This window comes from Eulemur rufifrons, chromosome 29 (genome assembly GCF_041146395.1).
Source record: "Eulemur rufifrons isolate Redbay chromosome 29, OSU_ERuf_1, whole genome shotgun sequence".
In the NCBI taxonomy this organism is placed as follows: domain Eukaryota; kingdom Metazoa; phylum Chordata; class Mammalia; order Primates; family Lemuridae; genus Eulemur; species Eulemur rufifrons.
Genome location: NC_091011.1, coordinates 49,697,629 through 49,711,646, shown reverse-complemented (window position 1 = coordinate 49,711,646; position 14,018 = coordinate 49,697,629). Strand labels below are relative to the sequence as shown.

General features: G+C 34.7%; 2 protein-coding genes across 2 annotated transcripts in view; one reads left to right on the top strand and one right to left on the bottom strand.

The window, feature by feature from the left end:
* Positions 1–14,018, top strand: part of ZNF804B (zinc finger protein 804B) — a 462,072-nt gene that overhangs the window by 29,316 nt on the left and 418,738 nt on the right. The window lies entirely within an intron of this gene.
* Positions 7,278–8,036, bottom strand: TEX47 (testis expressed 47). Its single transcript, XM_069462406.1, has one exon. It carries the CDS (start codon positions 8,034–8,036, stop codon positions 7,278–7,280), a length of 759 nt encoding a protein of 252 aa, XP_069318507.1.

The window sequence follows — 14,018 nt, the reverse complement described above, 5'->3', positions numbered from 1 at the left end:
AATATATTGAGATTGCACAGGAGTTTTGATAAAAGTAAAATAAACCTTATGGAAAAAATTTTTCAGATATTTTAAACAATTTATTTTTTGTTGTTGAGGCACTGAAGATTCAAATATCAAAAAAAAAAAAAAAAAGAAAGAAAGAAAGACAGACAGACATGCCATGGTAACTGCTTACAAGTTGCTGGTAGAAAGATGAGTGTGCACATAAAGAACAGCAGTATGGCAGGAGAATTGCTAGAATGTGGTTGAGTACCATGGACAATGAGGACAGAAAAGATTTTCTTGAATTTTCCAGTCTTCATAGAGGAAATAAAATTTGATTGACAAGCAGAATTTTGCTTAGAGAAGTGAGGAAGGATGTTAAAGGCAAACAGCATAGAAATCTTGGGGGCCCATTAGAGAAAAAAAAGTGGAAATGAGAATGAGAAAAGAGAAAGGAGAAAGAGAAAAACCACAAAGTGAGGCTGGATAGCTAAGTAAGAAGGATCCGAGAAGCATAGCTTTGCAGATCATAATACAATTGTGCCTTTCTTCCCGGAGGTAAAATGAAAACCATTGAAGAATTTTGATCAGGAGAACAACATTGATCGAGCACTTACTATACTCAAATTACTGAATTTAACTGTTAACCAAACTTTGAACTCTGTAAAGAAGTGTTTAATCATGCTTCTTTAGAGACATTCCTTCTCATTAAGTTTAAAGGCCTTATTACAATGAGTTTACATATATACCTGGAAAAGATGAATTCGAGAATGTAACTTAAAAGATGAGGTTTGCATGCTTATATTGCGGTGAAGTTAACTGTGTGTAAAACTGTAAATTCTGTAACAAAGTGTTTAAATACTCTTCTTTAAAGATATTACTGCATGTTAGGCTTTTTACATCATTATTTCATATACCACAACCAATCTTAAAACTGTAGATACTGTTATCACACTCATATTGCAGTGAGGAAACTGAGGTGCAGAAAGGTAAAGAAATAAATTACAGTTCTACAAAGTCACAGATCTTTGTTTAGATTCAGCAGTTTGACACCAGAGGTTGCTCTCTTAAACCTTATACTATTCTACCTTTATGTTTGATAGAACTATGACATGGGCTGAGAAGAGAGAGGAGAGGAAGAGGAGACTGGAGAGAGAGATCCCTAAGAATGGAACAGAGACAAGACAAGACACTAGAAATACTGTGGGAAATGGATGGGGCTTGGATTGATTGGCTCTCAATGATAAAAAGAGAGGGAGGAATCTAGGATGATTTTCAGATTTCTGGTTTAGCAATTGTTTGGATTGGCACGTTTGATAGCAACAAGGAGTGTATGTGGAGGGGGTAGGTTGAAGAAATAGTGGCGGCTGGGAATGATGCATTCCATCTAGCATGTGGAGATGGAAATGCCTGTGGGGATCCAGTGGGCCTTCTTGAGAATGCCCTGCATGAGGACTGGGGCACAGGAGGGATCTGGTGTGGCAGTAAAGAAAACACTTAGAATTAAGGCCAGACCCTGTAATCATGACCACAAGGCCCTACATCTTGCTCCCTCCCTATCCACCCTCCCTAACCTCATTCTCCTCTTAGTTCCAGTATTCCAGTTACTCTAGTCTTCTTTCTGTTCTTCAAACCATTTTCCTCCTACCCCGGGGCCTTTGCCCTTGTTGTTCTCTTGTAGAACGTTCTGACCTTTACCATCTCATCTTGACACAAATGGTACCTCTTCTCATTGAGGTCTCAGTTTGGAGACAACTTCCTTTGAGAAGGCTTCCCTGACCACCAAATGTAAACTGGACCCTTGTATCACTATCAGTGTTACCACTTTTTTTTTCACAGCACACAAAGCTGTCTGAAATCATCTTCTCTGTTTCTTCTTCTAGAGCACATACTCATTGGAAACATGGGTCTTGTCTTTTTTTTTTTTTACCGTGGTGACTTCAGGGCCTAAACAGTGATGAAAACAAAGTAGTTGTATAATAAATATTTTTTAAATGAATAAATGAAGATATAGACGTGTATTTGGAGTCATTAGCTCTTAGGTGAGACTTGTCATGGCATGGATTGGATTGGATTTGAGGGGCATACAACTAGAGTGAGCAGGGAAAGAGAAAAATGCCTTATCAACACTATTATTCTCCCATATCCTCCTTGGGGATAGAAGGTGATCCTTTCCACTGAAAATTATAGGTGAACAAATTCTACAAATATTCATATTCGGTTAAAAATGGATACTTTTCTAATTTCATAGCTACTTACGTTCAATCAGATATATTTGGTCTAAATTACAAAGCAAATCTCTTTTTAAGTTTCTGACTGTATAGAAGCATGCTAGCAAAAGTATTTTAATGAATCTAGAGTCCAACCGTTGTTAGAAATTAATAATAAAATAAATAACCAAAATAAAATGTGTTGAACTTGGTCTTTCAAAAAAATGAAAAAAGGCCGGGCGCGGTGGCTCACGCCTGTAATCCTAGCACTCTGGGAGGCCGAGGCGGGTGGATCACTCAAGGTCAGGAGTTCGAGACCAGCCTGAGCAAGAGTGAGACCCCGTCTCTACTAAAAATAGAAAGAAATTATATGGACAACTAAAATATATATATACAAAAAATTAGCCGGGCATGGTGGCGCACGCCTGTAGTCCCAGCTACTCGGGAGGCTGAGGCAGTAGGATCGCTTAAGCCCAGGAGTTTGAGGTTGCTGTGAGCTAGACTGACGCCACGGCACTCACTCTAGCCTGGGCAACAGAGTGAGACTCTGTCTCAAAAAAAAAAAAAAAAAAAAAAAAAAAAAAAAAAAAAAAAAAATGAAAAAATACAGAGACTGGTGATAAGGATCACTTCTTTACACAGCAACTCGACATCAGATCACCTAATAAAATTTTTTCTTAGGTGTTAAAAAATGCCCATAGCAGAATTAAAAATTCTAAAATAATGAGAAAAAGTGAGTTGAAAAGCATAATTTGCTTAAAATTATTTACTTATAGAGGAATCAAGATTTGTATAACTAAGAGTGATGAAGTGAAATAGGGAACTCCTGGTAATCTTGCTTTTACTTTACTACTATTATAGTAGTATATTGTTATATTGTAACATTTGCTTTTACTGTTGGCAGAACACCTTAATTATGCCTCAGAATCTTTATCTACAGAACAAAGAGAGTAAAGCAGATATTTGAAAGGGGTTCTCTCTGTAGTCTATTAAAATCTATGCATTGTATTTGTTATATAAACCCTATCAGCAGGTAATCTGGAAATTTAAATAATTGACCACAAGGGGGAGAACTCTAATTCTACATTAAATCATTTAATACAATATAAAATAATCTGAAAGTACTTTGCTATATGATGTTGGTGATAGTCTACCTCATTTCCACTTCCTCATGGAAGCTGAGGGGATTCTACTTTTAGAGATAGGTTTAACTTAATTGAAATGTGGTTTTGTGTTGCTAAAGTTATGATAAAGTCACTGGATGTCAAAATCTATTTCTATTAAGCAATGATGTTTCACACAGGAATCCACATGCCTCTTTTATGAAAATGAAGATAGTGGATTTCAGAATTCATCCTGGGAGAGTTTTTTCTTTCAAATAATAATATTTAAGTTTTTTTCAAGAAATCCATAACTTTCCTGAATGTCCTTGGTCAACTCTGAAACAAGCGTAAGATCATCAACAGGGCAATCTATTGTAAAGTATTCATATAAAAAAATAATTAGAATGGTGCCGGCCATGCCATTTGAATGTTTTATGTTCATTGAATATATATGAGTATATGTTGTATGTTCATTGTTATATGAACATTAAATGTTATATATTCACAGTGTTAAATTTTATTTTTCTGTTCAGGTTAAGTTCCATATTCTGGTTTTACTTAAAGTTTTATTGTAAGGAAACTATAACTTTTTCATTGAGTAGGTAATTACCTTATGAATCTTACTAAGGTTTAATGATTCACAATTTTGGATTTCATCAAACTAAATTCTATTTGTAAGATGTGAGTATAAGATTTCTCGACTTTATCAAAGATACCCAAACATACACAGTTAAGTCAGTCCCGGTTAAAGATATTATATTAATCACCCATATAAGTATCTCAATAATGCATCCATTACAGAAAATAATTTGTGATTCCCCTTAGGCCCTTAGAGGTAGCGTCACACTTTTTTTTTTTTTAAATTTGTTCAATGACAGATCTTTCTTTGAAAGTGAGTGTAATATTTAAAAACAAACATTTCTATGAATGAAGATGGAATATTAAAGTTACCAATCAGGTGTAAGTATAATAACAACCTGAGTGTCAAAAATTAGATATAATTAATTTATAAACCTCCTTCAGCTGCCATAATAAGAGTCACAAAATGTCAGCAATTTATACTTCTGTCACTGGCAGAAGTATAAATCCTCCTAAAGTGATTACTATGAAGAGTCATTTTCATTTGAATAAATTCATTCTAGTGTGTTCACTAAAATTAATACATAATGAAATAAGTAACTTGATTTGTTGCCAGTCACTTTTTGTTTATTTTCCAGTTATTTTTATAGTTGGAGATTCATGAATTCTATAAATTTAGAATTACAGTATACTAAGTAAATCAGCAACATTACTTTTTTTTTCTTACTTTTCCTCAGATGCTTTGGATGAGTAAATATTGTCATTTAGAGATACTCTATAACTTCTTCCAAAAATAATTCAGATTGTTAAGGATGTTCTTTGGCTTAGTGAATTATTAATAGTTTTCTATCAGTATTTCTCACACCAGAAAGTATTATAGACTAGGCCAAGTGGTGGCTACATATACATATTACTGCTACTTGTATAGCCAATGACTAGCATAGTGATTGGCTTACTAGTAAATATTTACTAGCAGATATCCAATAAATTTTTGGTGCATAAAGGAATGAATAATAAATGAAATAAAATAGTTTATATACATATATATTATTTTTCCCATTACATATATTGTTCCAGACTGCTGCATAATCATCTGCCCAAAATTTAGTGGCTGAAATCAGTAATAGTCAGTTATGTTGTTCACAGATATGCAGTTTGGGGAGGAGGCAGTGGGAATAGCTCATCCCTACTCTACACAGGGTCAGCTGGGCTGGCTTCAGGGTTAACTGGAAGGCTGGAGTCTGCAATCACCTGAAGTCTCACTCACTCACAACTCCAGTGGGTGATTCTGGCTGTTGGCTGGGAACTCAGCTGAGGATGTCATCCGGAAACTGCTTGGATTGCTCATTCTATAGTGTTTGGGTTCCAAGAGCTAGCATTCAAGTGAGCAAGGCAACGTGCATGGCATTTTTATGACCTAGCTTTGGAGATCACGTGGAATCACTTTTGTTGTACTCTGTTGGTCAAGGCAGTCACAGAGGTCTGCCTGATATAAAGGAGAGGCATTTATTAATAGAAGTCACCATACGATGGGAGGAATATCAAGGGCATGTTGCAAGAAAAGTGTGTAGGATTGGATATATTGCAGTGACCATTTTGAAAAATACAATGGGCCATAATTTTATATTTATAAATATATAATCTTTATCCATAAACTGTACTTCTATTCACTAGCTAACTTTAGAAAATACTGTTTGCAAACAAAATGTACCCTGCTAAAGGAATTTGATCTGATTCAATGAACATTTATTACTCATTTTCTCCTTCCTGTCTCTGCTCGTTCTGTTAAATATGCTTGTCTGCTCTCCCAATCTATTTTTCACATTCATTCAAAGCCTGGATGGACCAAGGCTTCCTTCTTTGATAAATGTTTTCTCTACTCCATTTTTGCCTGGAAAACACTTACTCTTGCCTCCACTCATTTTGTCACTAATCATTTATTGATGGGCCCCTGTGTCTTTTTCACAGTTCAAAGATAGATAGCATATTGCTGACTAATGTTAGGTATTTAATATATTCTAAATTAATACAAATTTTGAAAATTATATACTCCTTATTAACTAGAAAACTTCTCATTTTATCTAAAATGTATATGTATTTTTGCTGCTAAATTGGCATGACAGAAACTTCAAGTTCAGCTAAAAGTGAAAAATATCACCCTGTATTTAAATATATATTACAAAATTTGAAAATAGAAATAGTATTTCCTAAAATTTGATTCTGACATGGAACAATGATGCCAAAATTTCTGCATATGAAAAATTTGAGAAATGTACACTAAGATTGCATTTTGCCCCAGACTGAAAATCAAGTAATAAAAAAAAGAAGCTAAAATTATATCAATGTTTCCTCTATTACACCTGAAATCAGTTTCATAAGATATTAAGGGGAATTATTGGGAAATATTTCATTGCAGTATTCAAAACATTGATGTTATTTAATTGTTTAAATAGTTTCAATAATGCAGAAAAGCATTAATTCTCAATAAAAGAGAGAAGACCAACTTCTTGATTATATAGAAATTATATATAATTAATTGCTTTATAGGAAGCGAATTGAGAAAATTACCAATGTGTTTATCTTATAAGGACTTATATAGAAACAAGCTTTAAAAGTGGGCAGATAATGTCTTACACGTACCTTGCTATATGACTTAGTGCCCGGCAAATGTCTGTCACATAGAGGGATACTCAATAAATGATGTTTCATGAAGGAGTATTTTCTTGTTGTTTCAGATAGCTATTGTGTTCTTTACCTTTGTAATGGTTTCAATAGTCTTGATTCTATAGGCCAGAATATGTGAGCTTTGGAACTATTTTCAAACGTTAGATTTTGTTTCCTGAATGCAGGGATTATACAGCAATCTATTTTCTTACCTGTGCTCTCAAAGCCCTTCCTACATACTGCTATTATAATAATTATCATATTGTATTACACCATATCATATATTATAAAATAATTACTTTTACACATACTTGCCTCTAACCTTAGACTTCAACTCAAGGGTGGGATTTTTCTCCTAATTTTTGTACCCCCAGAACACTGTACTTGTGCTGTGTAGTAGTGGCTATTCATTAACTGTTGAGAGAATGCATGATAATCTGTGTTTTTTCATCTATACTTCTCTTTTAAAAATTAAGTCATTCTATGAAAATCATGTTAACATTTGAGAACTTATTATTAAACTCATCTACCCATTAAAATAATATATTGAACTTAGAATAAATACATTTTTAAGTTTAATTACACATATTCTGTAAAGATTAATATATTACCTTTGTGTTTATTGCAGTATTCTGTTGCTTTTTTTAAAAAGAGAAGAATAACTTTAGAAATATTTTACTTTTATTTAAGTAGCATATATTCCTTAACAGATATGAGCACATACTATCTATCCATCCTAGAAACTGGAAGGGGCAGGCCATACCACCTCAGAATCCAACGTGACATGTATGGGTCTGTCATACATATTGATGAATGTTGCTGGGTCCATGAATTCTTCAGATTTGCACAAGTACTTTATGATTTGTTCTGGAAGGAGTAGGTCAGGTACAACATTGTGCAAGTTATCGCCTGGTCCTTTAGTGCCCACTTTAATAGTCTTAAAAAGGTAGAGTGACAGTTTATGAATCTGGGAGAGAAAATCTGTGATGACCTCTTTTAGTGACTGGGATTGTGTCACATCATCGAGATACATAACTGGCACTTTTATCGCTGATACATGCCATTGCATGAAGAGCCTTGTTGGGATGTTGTGGGAAATGACTATAATTTTTATTTCTTGTATAAAAAATTCTTTCTCATCGTTTTCATGGCCAAGATAATCTAGGAGAATTTGGAAGAGAGTACCATTGGAGGACTCAAGGATATGCAGAAAGGAAGTGGGGTATATGAGCAATAATCCTGTCACTGATTCTTCTAGGTGATGTTTCAAAATTGACTGAAACAGTTGTTCATAGTATTCAGAAATATCCTTTTTTTCCACATTTCCTTGTATCTTGGCCACTAGAAACATCCTATGAAGTAGGAATTTCTTTAGCTGTAGTCTTTGTTTCTCCTCCTTAAAGTGCAAGTAATTGCCACGTGGAACTTGGGGCAATAGAAGAGGTTCCAACGGAAAAGCCCTTTTTTTGGCCTTCAATTTATGGGCGAAGGGCATGATGAGTCTTATTTATTCTTCTAGATGATTCCAGTTTTTAGCATATCACAATATTGGTACTATCAGGATACCTCTTTAGTGATGAACTCTTATTTTTATTTCTTCTGACAAAAAAAAGAGTAAATCACAGTTTGTCAAATGTTTTTAAGTAGCAAAATACCTTTCCAGTGTTATCAATAAACAATGTCTTTGAAATAAAAAAGAGTTAAAACAAGACTCAAACTGTACATTTTTAAAAAACTTTACAGTAAGATAACTAACATATATAGTAAAAACTTCTCCAAGTATAACGTAAGTGGTGATTATAGATTGTCCTGTATTTGTTAAATCTTTTAAAAATGTTAATGGTAATTCTTTCAATTTCCTTGGTAAATTTTATTGGTCTATAATATTTTTGAAAAAGATCTTGGGATTTCTAAGCACTAATTAGCTTATTTAACTTTTACTCAGGACACTAAAAGTTAATAGTGTTGCTTGGATAATAACAGTAAACATTTCAAGGAACAAGTTTTGATTCTTTGTTTTTTTGCCTATCAATGAATCTGAGAAATGACTCTTTTTTTTCTCTCTCTTTTTTCTTGTTGTGGTAGTAAAGGGCTAAATAAATACATTCTGCTACTTTATCTTACTCTTCTTACAAATCTCCTTTATTTTTTCCAGATCAACTTAACATTTATTTTTTTCAAATGCTTCTTTCATTTACCTGTCCTTGAGGCTGCTTGTTACCCATCATGCTTCCAACTGCCAGTCCTCTGATGTTCTCAGCTGCCCTGTGTTCTGATGTCCACAGAGCATCAGTGAGTCAGAATGTCAGTGGCATTAAAGGGCCAAAGCGCACACTCCTATTTCTTAAGTTAATGAGGGTGTTGGTGGCCTCCTAATGGAGGTTTTTCCAAGTTCTTGGTGATCATCAGGAAAAGAATTTTGTGATACACCATGTAAGCCAAACAAACAATAGCTTCTTTTAATTAAAAGCAAACGTACACTCTTAGAGGGGCGAGCAGACAGGATTGAAAAAGAGCAGCTGCACTGGGAGGAAGTGGTGTTTGGTCTTTTGAAGTCTTACTAATTGAGGGGAGGAATATTCAAGACTAAGAGATTGGCTTTTACTAATAATTTGGGTAATAATTCCTAGGATTGGGTTCCCTCCCATTTTTATACTTTATATAGTTGTCTTAGAACTGTCAGGGAGATTTCAAGGGCAGGAAAATTTTTTAAAAAACAATGTAAGTGATATTGTAATTAGCCAAAGTTCATGTAAGGTGACAGAGGTAGCCGACAAGCTGATTGAAGCTGGTTCTTGCCTGCAGTTCTCAGCCCGTCTAGTTAGCTTCTGCCCGAGGGTTGTTTACTTTAACACCTGCACCCCATCTTCAAACCCCTTCGCCCTGTCTCACTCAGCTCTGTCTCCTGGTTTCCTACTTTAACAAGGGTATATCTCAACAAATACCTCCACAACACTGTAGAGGAAGTACTTCTTTTCCTGAATGGCTTATTTTAAGCCAAGGTGCATTTGTAAGTCAGACAGGTGGTACACTACATTTTCTTTTTCTTTTCTTTTTGTTCTTTTTGGTAAATAAAAAGTACAGTTGTAAAAATCCTCTGTTCTTACACACTAATTAAAGTCTATAAGAACACATATCCAAGTCTGTGTAATGGTGAATATAAGAAATTTCTACAATAGGATTTGGTTTATTAATATGAATTTAAGTTAATTTTTTGAATATAAAGTTAATACTAACTCTAAAAACTGCATTCACATGAGCTGTAAACAATAATTGTAAAGCAAGTTTAGAAAACACTTTTATTCAATTTTTAAAAATTAAATCTAAGAGTACTCTTTTCTCCCTGAGGTTTATGTTATCCAAACTAATCATCTAGTTTTAATAATGTATAATGATGAATTATCCAAGAAAGTGTAGGCAGAGAGGTCACTTAATAACTCTTTCATTGTGTGATACATAAAAATTAACTCTACTTCCTGCCTGTGATTCACTTCATTACTTCCTGAAATGATACAATGTTTCCTAAGGTGTTAACCTTGGTGCCAAACCTTGTCACAGCCCAGTCTAGGGATTGTCTCACCTTATTCTTCATATTGCTTTGCCAAATGTAACCATGTTGGTCACAACCTCCATTGTGGCCTTCTCTCCTCTCTTGGTTTCCATGATACTGTACTTCCCTGGATTTTTGCCTAAACCTCTATGTGGCCTAGCTCCATTCCTTCTTACACCCAGCTCTGGACAATGCTGAGGCTCTGTGGTCATCATGCGGATCTCTCACTCTACTTCCTTGCCCCGATACTCCAGCACACCTATGTTTCTCTTTTGTGAGGCCAGGTGGGTGGTCCTTGATGTCACTGTTGCCTCTAGATTGCACACTGGGGGTTGATCATGGAGCTTCCCTGCTGAGCTCAGCTGTGGACTAGGAATCCTTCTCAATCTAAGGCTCAAGGCAGACACAACTAGTCGATTTGTGTTGATAAAGAAGAAAAAACTAAGTTCCCATCCCAGAATTTTTTCTACAAAGAACACTCCCAGATTGCTATCTCCAGTCACTTATTTACAACTCTTCTCTCCTTGGGTATACCTCTGTCCATTCAAATTTAAAATGGCAACATTTAAACTATTATTTTCCTTATTAAATATATTTCCCTTGACAAGTACCCCACTTGTGTCTAAGTTAACATTTTTTCTCTCAGCTCCCCATGTCAAAATGCTTCATTTTATCCCTCCATGTTTCCTAAAAGTTATAAAACCCAACTCTATTCTGTTAAATCTGTTTACTCACTTTGGCATGCCTTATGGGTTCTTGATTTCCATTACCTCCTTCATATTCTTAGCTCTTTATTTGTATTATTATAAGAGTCGTCTACCCTTGGTATTTCCCTAGATTTTCCTACTCTACAAATTCAACTAAGAGTATGAAACTGTAAGCCCTTATAATACATCTGCTTTATAAAGTTAAACAGATACTGATTTTATAAAGTCTTCCCTGTTTACTTCTCCTTCATTGGATGCTAGAAGAGGAATCCTCTGTCTTCACCAGGTCCAGATTGTTTCTGGCATTTATTTCCAATCCCAAGTGATAGATTAAGTCAGAGAGAATATGGAGATATACAACAGTGTGGTTTGTTACCTAACACTGATACTAATCAAAGTCAATAGAAGAATTAACAAGGCCAGACATAATCATTTTAATGATTAAGTATCATTTATTGAGTACTTACCATGTGCCATGAACTAGATACTTTTAAATGCATAAACTATTATTCACAACAACCCTATAAAGTAGATAGAAAATTTCCCACAATTTATTGAGGAGGAAACTAAAGTATAGAGTAGTTAAGTACTTTGCACACAATTAAAATCTGCTCTCAACAGCCCCCCTATTCAGTCTACCTAGGGTAAAGACAAAGTAAATTATTTCCACTTCCTGTCTATGACCACAATGTCCTTCTTCTGTTGTCTATGGCATGAAAATTCTTCTGGAAATGGAGAGCATCATATGGGTTGGATAAAGTAAATTTAAAGAAAAACTTCTACATCATATCTGTGATTCAACACAATTCATCTACTATCATTATCTCTACTCAGATTTATTAACACTTTAATATGCCAGGTAATATCACAGGCCCTGTAAGAAATGTAAACATGGAAAATACCTGGTCCCTAATTTCAGGAACTTAGAATCTAGTAGAGGTGATGAAATACTCATGAATCTGAAATGTTTTTGAAACAGGGCAGGGGAAAACAATGAATACCACGCAGATAACTTTCAGTGTTTTGGAAACACCAGTGTAGAAATGGTAACTGAGTTTTCTTAGAAAGCTTTGTGAAAGAGTTTGTATTTGAGCATGGCCTTCAGAGAACCAGGACTGGGGAGTGGCTTCATGAATTTTCTTGAATTCATTCCTTCAGAATGTGAGGTTGTGCATTAAATGAACTTGATTTCTACCTGGAAAACCAGGTCCACTTTAATCTCTCAGCTGTGTTATGTATTAGAGAAACAGAACACTCTAAACTACTAACTTTATCTGTGTTTTAACATATCTAAATGATCAGCCTAAGAGAATTAATAGTATAAATAAATGACTAAAACTTGAGTAGAGACTTCAACTAACAGCACATATAATAAACTATTAAGTAGAAAAAATATGCTTGATTTAGCCAAGCAAACCAGAGTGAGCATAGTTACAAAATCATTAGGTAATCAGATTCATCAATAAGGAAAACTAGATTACTTTCTCTAGAACTGCCCCTCTTCACTAAAAGCATTATGGAACAGCGTTTGGTAGTTATTTATCAAGGAGAGCACAGGTTAGGAATACTTAGTTATTCAATTCCAATGTTTAACATATATCTACTCTTTGAAGAAAAATATGTCAGAAGCTATGGAGATATTCTTGTGAGTTAGATATTGCATCTGCACAGAAAAAATTGAATTCTGTTAGTGGATCTTAAGATCCCCACGACTATGTTCTGTACAGGGCTGGAGAGGAGTACTATAATAAAGATAAGAACATTAAACACTGAAAGCACAAAATGCTGAAACATTCAAACCTGGCTGGGAGAGTGAGCATTTAAGTTGGGCATTGAAAAGTAGATATGATTTGTGTGTGTGTGTGTGTGTGTGTGTGTGTGTACGTACAAAGATGGGGCCCAGAGAAGGTGAGGGACAAATTTTGTAAGCTTGAAGAGTAAAGAGCAGATGACATGTTAGAGATGGGAAATGTGGCATTTCATTAAAAAAATGACAGTCTATTTTGGCTGCAGTAGTAGTCCTCAAACCATAGGACCTTCAGGTTTGTTAAATTGCAGATTCCTAGCCCTAAAACGTCTGAGTTAGTAGGTTTAAAGTGAGACTCAAGGGTTTGCATTTTTGACAAGTATTCTCCCAGTCTATCTACAAATCTTACTTTAAGGAAGAAGAGACTAGTTGATGGTGGATAATTTAAACTCAGTTGTCTACTACAATAATCTGGTGTAGAATTTTTTAAAAGCTAGTTCCTGGTCTTATTTAATTAGCCTTCAATGGAACCCTGCTGTATAGGTTTGTTATAACCTCTGCAGGTGATTGGAAGTGTAGCCAGGAGTTGATTTGCTGGCCTAGGCTGGAAGGTGAGTGGAGGGGAGGAGAGGAAAGGAGAAAAAAGTTGGAACCAGCGTGTGGAGGACTTAGACATCACGCACAGAGGTTTGAATTTTCTCTGTGGGTAGCAGGGAATCACTAGAATTCTGAAGTCTGTAATCATAACTGTGTTTTAGGAAGTTGCCTGTGAAGTGCAGAGGAATTTGGAGATGGGAAATACTAGAGGTGCCAGGGCCCTTTTAAGAATTCTGCAGTTGGCAAGTGAGTCCTTTTATCTCCTGCCAATTGAAGAGTAAATTAGTTCAACTTTTGTGAAAACTAACTTGAAAATATGAATCGTGAGCTTAAAAATTTTCTATTCTTTGACTAAATAATGCCTCCTCTAGGTCCTATGATAAAGAAATAAAATCACTGACAATCCTTGCAATGTCAAGATGGTTATAATAGGAATTCAAAGAGAACTTTGAAAAAAATGAATAGATATATTAATTATTGACTACTATACTGCTCCTGAAATTAGTTTTGAAGATTATTTTAAAGGCATAAAAAACCAGTTATTCGCTAAAACAAATAATGTAACATACAAAACTATAAATAACATGTAATCCCAATTTTGTTTTTAAAAAAGCATAGAAACTAGAGTAGAGAGAAATATAGCCAAAGCTTAAAGTTGATGGAATTTGGGGCCGATATTTGTTTTGTATTTTCCAAATTTTCTAAGCATGTCTATTGTTTTGTTTAGGAAAAGAAAAAGATGTTAACAAATAAGCCTATTGCAATGGTTTGGTGAAAAGTGATAGATGTGTTGCTTTGTTTGTGGGTCTGGAATTGTTTAGCCTAAGAACATGCTGACAAGTAGAACTTGTAAAATGACACTGTAAAATGATGGCT